The sequence below is a fragment of the Belonocnema kinseyi genome, chromosome 1 (genome assembly GCF_010883055.1).
Source record: "Belonocnema kinseyi isolate 2016_QV_RU_SX_M_011 chromosome 1, B_treatae_v1, whole genome shotgun sequence".
In the NCBI taxonomy this organism is placed as follows: Eukaryota; Metazoa; Arthropoda; class Insecta; order Hymenoptera; family Cynipidae; genus Belonocnema; species Belonocnema kinseyi.
The window spans coordinates 97,878,484-97,896,020 of record NC_046657.1 but is presented as its reverse complement, the minus strand read 5'-3'; the positions used below and the strand labels follow the sequence as shown (position 1 = coordinate 97,896,020).

General features: G+C 25.4%; 1 protein-coding gene across 1 annotated transcript in view; it reads left to right on the top strand.

The window, feature by feature from the left end:
• Nucleotides 1-3,422: 3,422 nt before the first annotated feature.
• Nucleotides 3,423-17,537, top strand: part of LOC117169047 (EP300-interacting inhibitor of differentiation 3-like) — a 24,208-nt gene continuing 10,093 nt past the window's right edge. The window contains exons 1-2 of the mRNA XM_033355140.1: nt 3,423-3,509; nt 3,774-3,904. Coding sequence (XP_033211031.1) covers nt 3,812-3,904 — 93 coding nt within the window. The 5' untranslated portion in view covers nt 3,423-3,509; nt 3,774-3,811. The remainder of the gene's footprint in view (nt 3,510-3,773; nt 3,905-17,537) is intronic.

The following is a 17,537-nucleotide window of genomic DNA, read 5'->3' as shown; positions in this document are numbered from 1 at the left end:
AATTAAAAAACGGTAAGGCTGCTCAATAGACCGTATGTGTAAAGTTTAAATCATAAAAAAAATATTAGAAATGAGCAAATTCTGTTGATGGAAAATCGATTAACATTGAAATAAAATGTTTAACAACAAAATATTTTTTAAAGAATTTCGCATTTTTTCAAACGGGACAATGAAAGTACGTCTGTTTTAATACAAGTGTAAGTTATGAGTTATAATAATATACATTTATGGGAATAATAAAAAGTTGCGGGAATAAACTGGAGTGCGAAGCACGAGATACGTGATGAGAATGTGTTCGTTAAAGCCGAAGGAGCTTTAACAAAAGAGAATTTACAATTACCAAATTACTGTTGTCGATACTTTCATCTTTAGTTTTAAAAAGTCCATGTACAAGGATTAAGCGCGTAGCGCGAGGTAAATACATTATCAAGCGCGAGGTTAATATGTCATCGAGCTATGAGAATGTGCCCGCAAAGTGGGCAGATTTTTGTTATTATTTTCATGTAAGGAAAAAATCAAAACTATAAAAATAGTATAAGAATAAATCAAATATACAAATATAAAGAATGAAATAAAATGATATAAAAATAAAATAGATTCGGAATTATTATTATAATATTAATATTTCGAAATTAGTTTGATGAGTGAAATTTTTAAGCAATAAATTGCATAATTAGTCGGCATTTTTTAAGGATGTCTTGGCACTGACTTATGTTTGAAATATTCACTTCGGAAGCGATGAAGGTTGAAAAACTCAATTTTGTATGTGAAAAAATCTTACAAATGATTTTTTTTGTTTAAGTTAAATACTTTTAATATTGAATTGCAAAAAAAATGTTTGAATGAAAAAATGGCATAAAAATGCCATCAGCAGGAATATGGGAGAAATCGAGCCAAGATGGAAGTTAACGTATCGCATCGTGGCAAATGCAACGTGCCTAGATTTATTTAAATCCGTTTTTTCTGGGCGCTTTTTACATGCATTTATTTATAAATATGAACAATAAGCATTTTCTGCACTTTCAGGTTAGTAAATAAAAATTTCCAAATAAGTGATTCTATTCACTGATAAAAATTATTCCTGAATGTTTCTGAACATTATTGTTAAAAGAGGACATTTTAATTGCAATTGTTTTTTTGTATGGGAAATAATTCTATTCTTAAGATTTTTCTACCATCGCACTTTAATTTGTAAACTTTTTCACGAATTCAATTAGATTATAAGAATTCAATTATCGACAAAATTTTATAATATCTTTCCATTAGTTCATAAAATTTATAGACTAATGTAATAAAATTTTACCGGTTCCGATAAAGTTAAAACGAAATGTAGATTTTTAAAGATTTTTAAATGAAGTTTTGAAGTCTTTTAGGGATTTTTAAGGCTTTAAGATAATGAAATTTTAATTCATTATATTTTTGTTTAAACATCTAATTTGAAGATAACATTTAAGGGTGTTGGTTAAATCCAACTTTGAATGTTTTTATAGGTACGGCACTGGCTCAATATATATTTTTCCGAAGGATTTGCGAACGAAAGAAAGAAAACTTGTCGAATATCCGGAGTTTTGCGAGATTCTGGAATGAATAAAATGTTGCAAAATCAAAAAATTTGTTAAGGAAATGATAATTTTCACGAAAAATATGAATTTTGCGAAAGATAGAAAGCAAAAAATATCCATTTCTCAATTTCAAAATTTTAGAAAAAATCGAATAAAGTTTAAGAGATATTTAGAAGTTCTTAAATAATAAACAATAATGTTGTTTACACATTTTTTTAAAGAATTGTTGGAAAATTTTTTATAAATTTTTATTTTGTAACATTTATTTTCAGACAATATTTTAAAAGATTTCACAGCATTCAAAATTATCAAAAAAGAATTGGAAGATTTTAATGCATTTTTTAATTTTTCAGAATTGTTTTAAAATTTTAGGAAATTTCGAATAATTTTAAAAGATATTTGGAAGTTTTAAAAAATTGAAAGATCGTAAAAATTACTAACAACTTAAAACTAAATGTAGATTTTTTAAAATGTAGAAATAAAATGTTGAATATTTTACAGATTTTTAAATGTTTCAAGGTAATAACAAATTTTTTGAATTTTTCTGGGAATATTTAAAAGTATTCTTCATTTTTTAAAATTATTATTATTATTATCCGGAGAAATTTTAAATCAATTTTAGGAATAATTTGGATCACTATACAAGATATTTTGCATTTTTTTTCAATTTTGTAGGGATTAAAAATATTATAAAACTTTCAAATATTTCCGAGAAATAAAATACTCTTAAATTTATTCCTATAGTTATTCGAAATATACAGTTTGTGAAAAAAATAGTTTTGCTCTTCAAATTATAATTTGCCTACAATTTTTTAAATTCGGAACTGAAAAATCTTTTTGGTTGCAAAATCAACACTTTCGTTGAAAATTCGTCTTTTTGTTTTAAAAATGTATATTTGTTTTAAAAGTAATTATTTCTTAGTTTAATTATCAACTATTACAATTGTTCGTTGATGCTTCGTCCTTTCTTGTTGAAAATTCCAACATTTTGTATAAAAATTGACTTTTTGGTATACAAAACCATTTCTTTTGGTAGAAATTTGATATCTTTTTATACTAAAATTGTAAATGTTGTGTACAAATTGTTGATGATGGAAAACAATCAAAAGTGTTGATTACTGGTCCATTTTTACCGGTAAACAACAGTATTACATTTAATTCTGAACGTCTTTTTGAAATGTTTTGTTTAAAATGAAAATCTTTTTTCCTGAGGATTCAACTATTTTTTGAAAATTCGTCTTTTTGTCTGAATTTAACTCTTTTTAATTTAAAATTCACAATATATTTTAGTTTAATTATCAACTATTATATTTTTTTAACGAATTCATCTTCTTTTGGTTGAAAATTAAACTTCTTATATTAAAAATTTACTTGATTGGTAGAAGGTTCATCATATTAGTTCAAAATTAATTTCTTCAGATGAGAATGTAACCATATTGTTGAGAATTTGTTTGTTTTTGCAGGAAATTTGTCCTTTTGTTTGAAAATTTATCTTTTTACTTGATGATTCAACTATTTTCTTGATTTTTTATATTTATTTGTTCAGCTGTTAATGTCTCAAAGTTTCAAATTTGAAACTTGAAAGTGCAACTGCTTGGTAAAAAGATGAAGAAATTTGTCTACAGGAAACAAATATTTTTTTGTCGAAAATTCGTCTATTACGGAAAATATTTAATATTTTTTGGTTAAAAATACAACCAGTGGAAAATAATAAGATCCTTTTAGGATTGAAATATCAATTGTTACTTTTTGCGTTAAGAATTCACATTTTTTGTGTAAAAATTCAACTATTTGGGTAAATATGAACGTGCTCAATTACCTAAAAAAATTCTAGATTATGTATCTGAATTTCAGAGGAAAATGTGGGCGTTAAGACACCTAAAAATTTGGAGCAACTTGTTAACACCGCTGAGACAATTAGCTTGGAATTAACAGTCGACGAAAAAGGTGAAAATCACAACATTTTATTCACAAAAATAAACGTATATTTTGTTTAATCAGTCACTATAATAATGATATCTATTTTCGATATTTCATCGATTTATGAAAATTTTAAGTTTCATGTTTGGCATAATTCAACTGATTGGATAAGCATTTTCTCCATTTATATTGTAAAAATAAAAAAATAAGTTTTTCTTTTCTACAAGTTCTTGGCAATTTTAGTAAGTGTAACTTTTGAAGAAATCATTGCAAATGTTCATTTTTTATCAGTCGTAAACCAGGATGAGGTAGTCTTAGATTCAGCGGTGATGAAATCCTCCTCAAAAGTCTTAGAGCAGTGTACAAATTCGTTGACTAAGAACATAAGTACTTACGATGTAAATCAGTACGGAGAATATCTGGTAAGTTACAAATAATGTATGTCACTTTAGTATATGTTTTTCGATGGTAATAACTAATTATAAAATCATATTTATTATTTTAATTAGATAATGTCTATTTGATTTCGTAAAAAATGCTAATTTTCCACAAAAAATTTGGTTCTCGGATTTTCTTTCATTAATGACTTTTCTTTTATGATTTATTTGATGTGCGGAGAATTGTACATATAGAATTTGGACATTTAATACCCTGCAATTTAAAAGCAAACCATAAAAATTAACCATTTCAATTTAATTTTTCAAAATTAACAATATTCATACATGTTCGAAATTTAAATATTTCGCGATATCAACACCTCAAATGGAAAATTTTGTTCAATGTAAACAATAAAAAAGCACTCCAAATTCTAAAGAGGTCGGCAAACAACCTCAAGGAAGGGAGAATCATTCCAAACTATGAAAACCCGAATTTTCTTATTTTTAAACACTGGTATAAAATTCAGAAAAGTATAACATAAAAGTTTAAAAGAAATTGAAATTCTACATCTCAAATGGTTAAATTTGAGCCACCTCCGACGAAAATCTGACTAAAGGAAAAGCTTCCAGTATTTGAGTCCACAGAGACAAAGTTCTTTAGTTTCCTTAGTTTTTGACAAATGATAAAAAGACAAAAATTCAGAAACTTTTTTAATTCATCCTTATAAATAAAACCATGCAAGAACTAGGCATTTAGAATTCATTTTTTTTATTTCGCATTTTTAGCTCATTGGCTTTCGATGTAAAGAATGTTTAATTTCAAGCGAATGATTGAAATGTTAAGATTTCAAATTGGAATCACATCAGTCTTGAATTATATTTATATATTTAATAATATTAATTATTAATTCAATGCACGCGTTAAGCGCGCTATATTTTTGTTTTTTTGTCTCACGCAATTCTTTAATAAAAATATTAAATTAATATTCAACAAAATTTGGGTATTTCATGGTAGATCTATTATCTACAATAACAGAAAAGGAAAGCAAGGAAAATGTTTTTGATAATTGATGAAAATTTATATCTTATAACTTCAGAGTTAATGTATAATATTTTTTTTATTTTCAAGTAAATAATTAATTTTTCCTATTGTTCTAATTATAATGGTTTATTATTTTATTAACAATAAATTTTTTAATATAATTTAATATTAAATACTTGTATTTTTTAGAATTTTAGATTAACCATTTGTTGCACGTATTTTTCTGTTTAGTGAATTTACTTAAAAATTCTTACTCGGGGGTTTTTGGGTCGCTAATTACGAATATGAAGTCAGAATTTCAAAAATTTCGAATGAAGATGGCGGATGCAAGATGGCGATTTCAAAATTTAGAAAAAATAGATAAATGAGTTTGAAAATCTCTACTTGGGCTTTTTTGGGGTTGCTGATTACGAATCTGGAGTCAGCAGTTCGAAATTTTTAATTCAAGATGGCGGATTCAAAATGGCGATTTCAAAATGTTGAAAAGAGAGTTATATGAGCTTGAAAATATCTACTTGGGGTATTTTGGGGTCACTGACTACAAATCTAAAGTCAGAATTTTGAAATTTTTAATTCAAGATGGCGATTTCAACATTTTGAATAAAGAGATTCATGAGCTTGAAACTTTTTACTCGGGGTTTTTTGGGATCGCTGATTACGAATTTGAAGTCAGAATTTGGAAATGTTCAAATTCAAGATAGCAGATTCAAGATGGCGGTTTCAAAATTTGGAAAAAAATAAATATATGAGCTTCAAAATCTATACGCAGGGGTTTTTGGGGTTGCTGATTACGATTGCTGATCTGCGATTAGATTCTCGTAATTCTTCATTATAGATCTCATATTTGATAGACTTAATTTTAATTTAGTAACTTGAAATTCCTAAGCACTGTCTCCAAAAACCCCGAGTATAGCTTTTCAAGCTTAGATTCGCAATCAGCGACTTTGAAAAGCCCGTTATACCAATTTTGAAAACAAAATTGAAAGTTTCTTAGGCATACTCGTCCGCCATAATGTATCCGCTATTTTGTTTTCGGAATTTTTGACATCGGATTCGTAATTGGCTACCTCTTTCCGATTTTTGACCACTATGTGGCAGCATAAAACACACGATTTTAACTTGATATTTATTTATAGTTTTTTGCATAGCCCAACAATAATATTTTTCTTACGGCAAAATGACACGCTCAGAGCAAAAGCGAACTAAAAAAATAAGTTGCGGAAAAGAGAAGTAAAAACACGCGAGAGCAAAAACGACCTAATAGTTAGTCCTGCCAGATCGTGCCTAAGGTTTACCCCCACCATAAGTCTTCTATTTATATCTCGATCCCCATTTATAAGAAATTAAAGAAATTGGCGATTCTGATGTTTCGCGTGATTCTTAATTTCATACATGATTCGATTTTGAGGTTATGTTTTTCAGGTGTATATAATATGGATATTATTACTATTACATATATTATTGATGTTAATAATATAATTATAAAATTTTACATTAATATTAATGACTAGTTGACTATCTTTTAATAGAAATATAGTTCCACTTTCTACTAAAACAATTAGTTTTATTCAAAAAAAGTAAATTTGGAATAAAATGCATAAATTAAAAAACAATTTGCTTAAATTTTTTCAACAAAATTGTTAAATTTTCTAACAAAAAGTTAAATTTTCATCCAAAAAGCTGAATTATAAACTAAAAGAGGCATTTTTAATAAAATACATGAACTTTGCACAAAAGAAATTTATTTTTCACCAAAACTAATTTTCTATACAAAAAGTTAATGTTTAATCATTGTTAAAGTTTCGAAAAAAAATCAATTTTCTTGTAGTTAAAAAAATTTTTTTAATGAAAAAAAAGAATTTTGTACAAAATAGTTAAAAATCGCCAAATATTTAAAAATCCTTTAAAATCTAATGAAATTTTTTAAAGCTCTTGAAAATTCCTTGCAATTTTAAAAATACCCTAAAATATTTTCAAATCCTTTAAAATGTTATACTAAATTATTAAAATCAATGAAAAATTCCTTGGAATCTATTAAAATATCCTAAAATATAACAAATCTTTCAAAATTTCATATTAAAATACCGTAATTAATTGGATATTCCTTGGAACATTTTTAAATACTCTCAAATATTGCAATTCATTCCAAATATTTTAACATACCTTGAACTTTCTTTAAAAGATTTTTTAAGTATTTTTGAATTTTTTTAAATAACCCTTCTAAATTTTTTTTAATTCTTTGAAATTCCTGTACATTATAAAAATAAATTGAAAATTCCTTAACATCTTTTAAAACATCCTCAAATATTTAAAACACTTAAATTTTTTTTGAAATCTCTTGAAATTTTGTAAAGCTTCAAATTGAAATTTAAAAAAGAGAAAAGTTTCAAAACGCTAAATGTTGAAATGTTTGTAGATTAGAGTTTTGAAAATGGGATCAATAGAAATTCAAAGCTTTCGAAATTTAATTTTCAAAAATTTGCAACTATTCAATAACAATAATTTGGTATGGTAATTTAAGATGGGATTCAAGTCTTCAAATTTTGAATTGTAAATTTGAAAGTTTATTTATAAAAAATTAATAATCCTGAATAATATGAAAGCGTTCATAATTTAAACGTACGTTTTTTCAATTGGGCATTCTCTAAATAAAATTATTTCAGACTGAAATTTATAAAACAGAAAAATTTCAAAATGTAAAAAATTTTAATGTTTGTAGATTAGTTAAACTATTAGATTAAAGTGTTGGTAGAAATTACTCGAGTTTAAGTTTAACTATTTCTAAAACGATTTTTTATAAAATTATAAAATTATATATATATTTTTTTAAACATGCTTTTAAATTTTAAACGCTTTTAATTTATTTATGATTTCTAATTTTTGGTCAATAATCTTCTAAGTATATAATTCAAATTTTGAAGACTGGAATTCCATCGAGTTGGAAATTATTCATATTTCATAGTTCAAAATAAAATTTTGAAAGTTTTGAATTTTTATTGATTCCATTTTCAAAATTCTAATCTACAAATATTTCAATATTTAAAGTTTTGAAATTTTTCTGCTTTCTAAATTTCAATCTGAAGCTTTTAAAATTTTCAAGAGTTTTCAAAAGATTTTTAAGGATTTTAAATATTTGAGGATGTTTTAAAAGATGTCAAGGAATTTTCATCTTATTTTTATAATTTTACGGAATTTCAAAGAATTTTAAAGAAGTACTTTAAAAATCTTAAAAAAAAAACTCAAGGTATGTCAAAAAATTTGGAAGGTATTGCAATATTTGGGAGTATTTTAAAATGCTCCAAGGAATTTTCAATTGATTTCAATAATATAGTATGAGATTGTAAAAGATTTGAACTATTTTAGGGTATTTTTGAATTTTCAAGAGATTTCAAAAGATTTTAAAGGATTTTAAATATTTGAGGATTTTCAAAAAGATGTAAATGATTTTTCAATCCATTTTTATAATTCAAGGAAATTTAAAAGAGTTTTAACAATTATATCAGGGTTGTTTAAAAAACTTCTAAATACCTTAGAAATCTTAAAAAGATGTCAAGGTGTTTCAAAAGATTTTAAAGGTTTCGAAATCATTGAGTGTATTTTAAAAGGTTCCAAGGAATTTTCAATTGATTACAGTAATTTAATGTGAGATTTTAAAGTATTTGATATTTTTAAAATTTCAAGGAATTTTCAAGAGCTTTGAAAAATTTCAATAGATTTTAAAGGATTTTAAATATTGTAGGATGTTTTAAAATATTCCAAGGAATTTTCAATGAATTTCAATAATTTAAAACAATTTCAGCAAGAAAATTAATCTTTTTTGTCGAAAATTTAACTATGATTAAATATTAATTTTTGTATAGAAAATTAGACTTTGTGGGAAATAAAATTCTTTTGTGCAAAGTTCATGTATTTTATTAAAAATGCCTTTTTTCGTATAAAATTCAGTCTTTTCAACGAAAGAAATGAATTCTTGATGAAAATAGATGCATTTTTAAAAATAAGAATAATTCTCTACAAACAAAAAATTAATTTTAACTGAGAAAATTCAATATTCAAGAAAAAAAAACTCAGAAAAATTATTCAAGTTTCAAATTTTTAAAAATTTCAACCGAAGATAATACATTTCATGGTTCAGTATACAAAATTAATTTTCAGCAAACAGTTGAATTTGTAACAAAATAGTTCAATTACCAACAACAAAAGAAAAAGAATTTTTAACCAAAATAGATACATTTTCAAACAAGAAGAATAATTTAATTCCAAAACAGATGAAATTATAATTAAAAACGATCAATTTTCAAGCAAAAAAAACGAATCTCGAATCAAATAGTTCAATTTGCAATGAAAAAAGAAATAAATTTTCAACTAGAAAAGATAAATTTTTAACAAAAAATTATATAATTAAATTCTCAGTTGAATTTTTGTTCAGCCCAAAAACAATCATATTCTCAACAAAATAGTTCAATTATCAATAAAGAAATTATTTTTTACGTCAAATATAAATTTTAGACCATAAATGAAACAGTTACATTTTCATTTTAAAAAATGAGTTTTGAACAACAACAAAAACAATCGAATTTACAACAAAATATATAAATTTTTAAACATAGAAGTAAATGCACAAACAACAAGAATAATATTCTAATAACAGAATGAATTTTCTACCAATGAAATTAATTTTTTTAAAAAACGACGAATTTTGAAGCAAACACGAAAGACATTTTCAACTTTAGAAATGAATTTCAATCTAAAAAATAAGTATTTAACCAAAAATATAACAACTAACAACTAAAAAAGATACCTTTTTAACCAAAACAGGAACAGTTACATTTTCAGTAAAAAAATTAATTAAAAACAAAATCGAATTAACAACAAAATAGTTACATTTTCACCAAAGAAATGAATGTACAAAAATAAAGAATAATATTCTTATAAAAAAGATGAATATTAAACAAAATACATGGATTTTCCACCACACAGTTACATTTTCAATTAAAAAAGAAAGTGTTTTAAAAAAGTTTAATTTCTAGCCAGAAATGAAATAGTTATATTTTCAGTAAAAATGTGACTATTAACCGCAAAAGAAGTTATAACAAAATATTAAAATATTCAACAAGAACCAAATTAATTTTCAACGAAAGAGTCGAATTTGTAACCCAAGAAGTGAATTTTTAATCAAAATAGATCAACTTTAAAACGAGAAGAATAATATCCTATCAATCAAGGCGATTTTTTAACTAAATAGTTGAATTTCCAACTAAAAATGTTACATTTTTAACAAAAAATGAAACAGTTAAATTTTCAGTTCAAAAATCAATTTTCAACCAAAAAGGCTTTTTAAGTCCGAAAAGAAAAAATTACAATTTAAGAAAAAAATTGTATGTCAAAATGAAGTACTTTAACGGAACAAAACCTTTGAATTTTCAAACGAAATATATGAATTTCTAACAGGAAAGTTCATTTTAAACCAAATAGAAAAATTTTCAATAAAAAAAGATGAAACCTCAATCAAAAAAATGTAATACTAGAAGTTTTAAACTAAAAAGGAATGTATTCAGTAAAAAAGTGTTAGACAATAACGAGAAAAATTGTTTTAAATAAACATTGAAATTCATTGTTATGTTATCGACTAATGTAGTGAACTCGTTTTTTACATTCTCATCATTTATGATTGAGGAAGTATTAGAATTGTCGGAAATTTGACATCACACTTTTTCAACGGATCTCCACGTTTCGAGACCCCCTGAATCCGAAAATCAGGTTTTCACGATGGCGTCTGTCTGTCTGTCCGTCCGACCGTAAACACGATAACTCTCGAAAAAATGAACGAATCAAATCCATCTTTGGAACACTTTTTCTAGATCGTAAAAGAAAAGACGAGTTCGTTAATCAACCGTTTTTGATAAAAATTCAAAAAGTGAGCGCATTTTGAAAATTTTTGAGACCATTTTTTTCTGAATTTGAAAATTCTATGTACGGATATTTATAGTATTGAAAAAACAAACCATTTATCATAATGACTTTTTTTGATAAAAAGAAAATTTTCAGAGTTATAGCGTTTTCAAAATGTTTGCAATCAACCGAAAATCAAAATTTGAAGCCAAAAAACGCATGATATCAAAAATCGGAAATGAAAATTTTTATTGCACAAAAATAATGAAAAATAAAAAATTTCATTTGGTGGACAAACTATGTAGGATACGGAAAAAGATGAATTAACAAAAATTGTTATCCTAAAAAAGGTCTACATTTTCGTTAAGGATCACTTCTTGATAGGACGCGTACTTTTTTTTATGCGTGAAAAATAACATTGAAAAAAATAATAATAAAAATGTGTGGAAAAACGACGAAAGTTACGAGAAAAAAAGATTTAACAAAACCTGTTTACAAATGTCTATCGGAAATCGAGCGCGCAGCGCGAGTGCCTCGATGAGAATGTGTACCTCAAAGCCTACAGAGCTTTGAGAAACTTAATCTTTGATTATACTTAATTAAGTAGACAATACAGAATATGAAGACGCATATAAATACTGCCATCTAAAAGAGATCTTTTTGATAAAGTTTTTTTCAAGCATTCCAAATGCAAAGAATAAATATCCGAGCGCGAAGGGCGAGGTGTAACTATGTTCGAGCGCGAAGCGCGAGATTCAACCGTCACGCGCTATGAGAATGTGCCCGCGAAGCGAGCAGATTTTTGTCGATAGAATGATGATTTTTGATCTACTTATTTAAACTTTTTTTACACAAATAGAATACACATTTTCGTTGAAAATGCTTTTTTTTGTATGTTATTCTTGTGTTGAAATTTAATTTTTTCCACTGAAACCTTGAGCATAAAATGGAATTTTCAATTAAAAAGTGTTTTCAGTTGAAAGTTCGTCTTTTTGGTAGAAACTTATCCTTCTTGTCTCCAAACTAATAGTTTTGGTAAAAAATAATTATGATTTTGTTTAAAAAAATTTTTTTCAGCTGAAAATTAAACTATTCCCTTCCTGGTTGAAAAATCTTTTTTAGTTAACACATTCAACTATATGTTGAATGTTATCTATCAAAATGTTACGCTGGCATTCATGGTTGAAAACTACCTATTTTATAGATAATTCGTTTTTTTGTACAAATTAATTTGGTTGAAACTACGTCTTTTTTAAGAAAAATATTTGGTTGAAAAATTCATTGTTTTTTGGTTGAAAGAGAATTTTGTTTTAATGTAAATTTTGGCTTTTTAGTAAAAATTGATTTGTTTTGAAAATTCTTCTTTCCATTTAAAAATTTTTTTTTTGTTGCTTTTTTATTAAATTTTTTGCTAAACATGTATTAATTCCATTTTTTGTTAATTTTTTTTTATTCAAATTCAAGTATGTATATGGTTAAAAATCCGTTTCATTGGTAGAGTTTTATTCTTGATGTTTGTGTATTCACTTCTTTGTTGAAACTTCTAATGTGTAATAAATTTGATTGTTTTTTTTTTGTTCAAAATTAAATTTTGAATTTAAAATTCAACTGTTAAATTTTTTGTTAAAAATTATATTTTTCAGTTGAAAATTCATTATTTCAGTCGACAATTAAATTTTTTAAATTGAAAATGAACTACTACATGTTTGGTTAAATACTTGTTTTTTTAGTTTTAATATTAATTTTCAAGTAAAAAATTTGACAATTTCATTGATTTTTTTTACCATTTATTTTTTTTTCAGTTGAAAATTTTTATTTTATAGTAGAAAATTAGCATTCTTGTTTGAAAATGCATCTATTTTGGTAAAAAAAATCATTCTTTTGGTTGACTATTTAACACCTTTATTGAAAATTCGATTCTTTTTGGTTGAAAGAACATTTTTTAATACTTAAATTTTAACTGTATCATTTTTGATTTAAAATTGATCTTTTCTAGTTTAAAATTTATATATTTTTTCCTTAAAGGTTGAACTATTGTGTTACATTTTTTTTGCTTAACAATGGACTGCTTTCAGTTATTAAAATTTCATGTTTTTTTTTTTTTTTTTAATTAAATTATTCTTCGTGTTTCAAAAAGTATCTGTTTTGGTTAAAAATAATTTATTTTGTCTTTATGAAAATTCTAATATTTTGTTGAAAATTAATTTTTGGAATTAAAAATTTAACTGTATCATTATCGGTTAAAAATTTATTTTTTTAATTAAAAACTTTGTTGTTTTTTTTTTTGGTAAGAAAATTGACCTTTCTCAGTTAAAAATTTATCTTTTTTTGGTAAAAATTTATTCTTCTTGTTTAAAGTTCATCTATTTTAATTAAGAATTCATTTCGTTCGTTAAAAATCCACCTTTTTAGTAAAAATTCTTTTCTGTTGATATAATATGATTTGTTTAGATAAAGACTAAACATTCCATTTTCCGTTAAAAGAGTATCATTTTAGTAAAAAATTCAATTACATGGTGAAAATATTTTCCTCTTCGCAACAAATGTAATGATTCTATGGTAAATCAGGATTTTAAAACCAGAATAAATTTGAGGATCAGTTGATTAGATCGTCATTCGTGAAGTCGGGCAAGCTCGGATTCGTGTTCACGCATTTTTGGCTTTACACGAGGCTGGTCTTCGTAGCAGCAAAGTGGGGGGAATCTTCTCCCTTCATTCTTGTGTCGTTTTACCCCTCGGCTAATTCTTAGGTCGTCTTTGCTCTCGCGTGTTTTTAGTTCTCTTTTCCGCAACTTTTTTTTTTAGTTCGCTTTTGCTCTGAGCAAAAGTCTTTTTTCACGGCTTTTGCAAACATAAGGTTTTTTTTCACGGTTTTTTCAAAAGTAAGGTTTCTTTTCACGGCGCTTATAGGAATAAGGTTTTTTCTCAACATTTACCGAAATATATTTTTTTCGTAGTACTTTACTGAGATGTGTTCTTCTTCACGGTGTTTTAAAACAATGTTTTTTTCAAAGCGACCCAATAAACAATTTATTTTTCACGGTGTCTTTGAAAAAAGTTTTTCTTCACAGCTTTATTTTGCAGGTTTTTTTTCATAAGCACCGGCGGTATAACAAAAACATTGTTCCTAATTGTAAATCTTCCTTGAAGTTTAATGATTTTTATATAAAATACCCGTTTTCCCGTGAAAACCATTAAAATAACCTTAAATTCTTGCAAAATTGTAAATCATCTTTGAAATCAATATTGATATTTCGTGTGAATACTGCTAACTTATAGCTTGCCCACAATTTTAGGTCAGCTATATGCATTTAAGGTCAGCTCTCAAGAACATTATTAATTTAAGAGACAATAGTGCGGCTTAGGCTTAGTTTTAACTATTGTTGTAATAGCCTTAACAAACGTATAGCCATGAAGTAGAATAAGGACTGCCATACTGCCTTTGGAAAATTTGGACGCATAGATTCGAATTTAGTTAGTTGGAATCGCTCGTAGCGCCTCTTGCGGAAAAGTGTTGAAAGACAAGTTTTACAAATGGCATTATTTCTAATTAAAAACATTAGAAATTTTCAGATTCTAATTTTTTTAACTGCACTATTTTATTAGAAAGTAGTTGAAATTGTATCATTTAATTCCAATTCAAAGCGTTTAAAATTGAACAATCTAATCTTGACTTAAAGAATCTCGAATCAATCTGAATAATTTAATATTAAAATTTCGAAAATATAACAAGTTAAAAACGTTAAAATTTTCAGATTAAAATATTGAATCTTCTTTGGATTAAACTTTAACTATTTAAAAAAGTTTTTTTTTAAATTTAATTCAGCTGTTTTCGGAGAAATTTAATCTTTTGAATAAAAATGAAACTTTTCGGTTGAAAATTAAACTCTTTTTTTTATTCGTTTTTCTTTTTATTTAATTAAAAATCCATCTGTTTGGAGAAAAATGTCATCTTTTTGGATAAAAAACCAACTGTTTGGCTGGAAATTAAATTTTTTTGTTAAAATTCTTACTTTTTGGTTGAAAATTCTAATATTTTCTTGAAAATTTCACTATTGAAAATTCAATTTTTTTCGTAGAGAATTATTTCCTGATTAAACATTCATATTTTAATCGTGAAAACTCAACTGAAATCTTTTTCAACAGACAATTCAACTGTTTTTTGAAAATTTATTTTTTTGATTTAAAACTTTATCTATTATAGAAGAATTTTCATTTTTTTAAAAATAAAAATGCAACTTTTTAGTTAAAAATCATTCTTCTTTGCTTGAGTATTTAAATGATTTGTTTGAAAGATTTCGTTGAATCACTTTGTTATTAAATCACTTGTTTGTGAAAGATTTATATTTTAATTTGCAAATTGATCTCTTTGGTTGAAATTTTAATTATTTTGTTGAAAATTAATCTTTTTTTTTTTTGAAAATTCAACTACTTAGGTAAAAGTTAAACTACATTCTTAACCAGTTATTTTCTTGATTGAAGGCTTATGTCTAGTTGGAAATTTAACTGTTTAATAGAAAATACTTGTTTTGGTTTAAAATTAATTTTTTAATAGAAAATTCACTTTTCTATTTTTCTAAGATTAATATTTTTCAGTTGAAAATTCGCCTTTTTTGGTGAAAATAATTATTTATTTTGTAATTTCATATTTGTTGTGTAAAAATGCATCAGTTTCGTGGAAAATTAATTTTTTGCTGAAAAGTCATATTTTTTGTTTAAAAATTAAATTTTTGTAAAGAATATTTGTCTTTTGGCTTGAGCGTTCAATAATTTAGATTAAACTTTTATTTATTTTTTGACTGAAAAATCTTTATTTGTTAGAAATTCGTCTTTTTATTTCAAAATTATTTTTGTAACTATGGCACTTTTTCGTTGGGAATTTGTCTCTTTAGGTTGATTATTCAACTATTATGGAAAAATTTCAATTATTTTGTTGAAAATTCCAGTATTTTATAAAGTCTTTTTTTATAGTAGAAAAGACATTTTTTTGTTTGAAATAAATTAAAATTTTTGAATATTCTAAATTTGTATACGAAATACTGTTTTATTCCGTTTATAAAATATAAAATATAAAAAATATACAATATTAAAAATATAACAAGATTAGAATGGTGGTACTTGAATATTAAAAATTTGAAATGAAAAATTAGTCAAGAGAAATTCAGATACTTTTGAGAATGTTCTCGGTTTCGCATTTCTCCGCAAGAGGCGCTACAAGCGATGCAAACTAACTAAACCCGAATTCAAGTGTCCAAGTTTTCCGGGAGTGGGGTCTCCTTATACTACTTCGTGCGTATAGTTATAAATTTTCATTTTAGTTATATTTTAAGACTCTTCTGTAATAAAGGGGAATAAAGGGGTCCGTGTATTTCCCTAAATAAATAAACAATTGTACAAAAAAGTGTAATCTTCTTCGTATCTGATGATTTTTTTACTAAAGATTATAATTTTCAGTCTAAGACGCAAACATAACCTCAAATTGTTAACAATGTGTACTCTTCTTTGTAATATTAATATTTTTTACATTCTTATCAGAGAAGGCATTAAATTTGTGTAAAATTTGCCCCCCCCCCCCCCGTTTTGGCAAATGTCCACGTTTTGAGACCCCCTGTATCCGAAAAACGGGTTTTTACGAATGTGTCTATCGGTATGTCTATCTGTCTGTCGTTATGTCCGTCTTTATGTCTGTATGTGAGCAAGATAACTTTTGAAAAAAATTAATCTATTAGATTGGCTTTTGGTACCCTCTTATGGTGTCCTAAGCTAAATGCCAAGTTCGTTAGTCTGCACGAAAAGCAATTAAAAATAAAAAATTGCATTTTGCGGTGAAACTATGCAAGATAGGAAAAAAATGAGAAGACAAACCTTGTGCGCCCAAAAAAATACTTACAAAATTGTTTTTAATCATTTTTTTATAGGAAACGTAGTTTTTGTTTTAATTATAAAAAAAAACATTGAAAATACAAAAATTCAATTTTTAGATACACGGCACAAGCTGAGCCAAAATAAATAGATAACATTTTTTCACCGAATGTAGAGTAAAAGAATATTTATAAATTTTTTTTTTTTACATTCTCATCAGAGAAGGTATTAGTTATGTGTAAAATTTAACAACCCGCACACTCCTCTAGTTTTTGTCAAATCTCCACGTTTCGAGACCCCCTAAATCCGAAAAATAGGTTTTTACGAATATGTCGGTCTGTCTGTATGTATTTATGCCTGTCTGTCTGTGAGCACGATAACTTCTGAAAACATAATTCTATTAGATTGGCCTCTAGTGCACTCTTTAAGTGTCCTAAACTAAAGGTTAATTTCGTTATCCAGCCATTATGGATAAAAATTCAAAAAGTGAGCGCCTTATCAATATTTTTGAGACCACTTTTTCAAATTTTAAGAATTCTCTGTACGGTTATTCATAGTATTTAAAAAGACGAAAAATTTATCTAATGAATTTTTTCATGAAATTAAAAATTATGAGAAAAAAAATTCAAAATTCAAAACAAAATTCCAAAAAACACACGAAAATGAACCCTTTAAGCTAATTAACGGACGATATGAAAAAATGGCAAGAGAAGAAAAAGTTTGATTTCTAAATGCCTTGGAAGATTATCATAACAATTTTTTTAATTATCTTGATAAATCAAAAAATAAATTTTGACAGCATAAAAAAATAATGGAAAATCGAAAAGTTACATTTTTTCATGCAACATTTTCACAGCATTTCAAATATTCTCAAATATAATA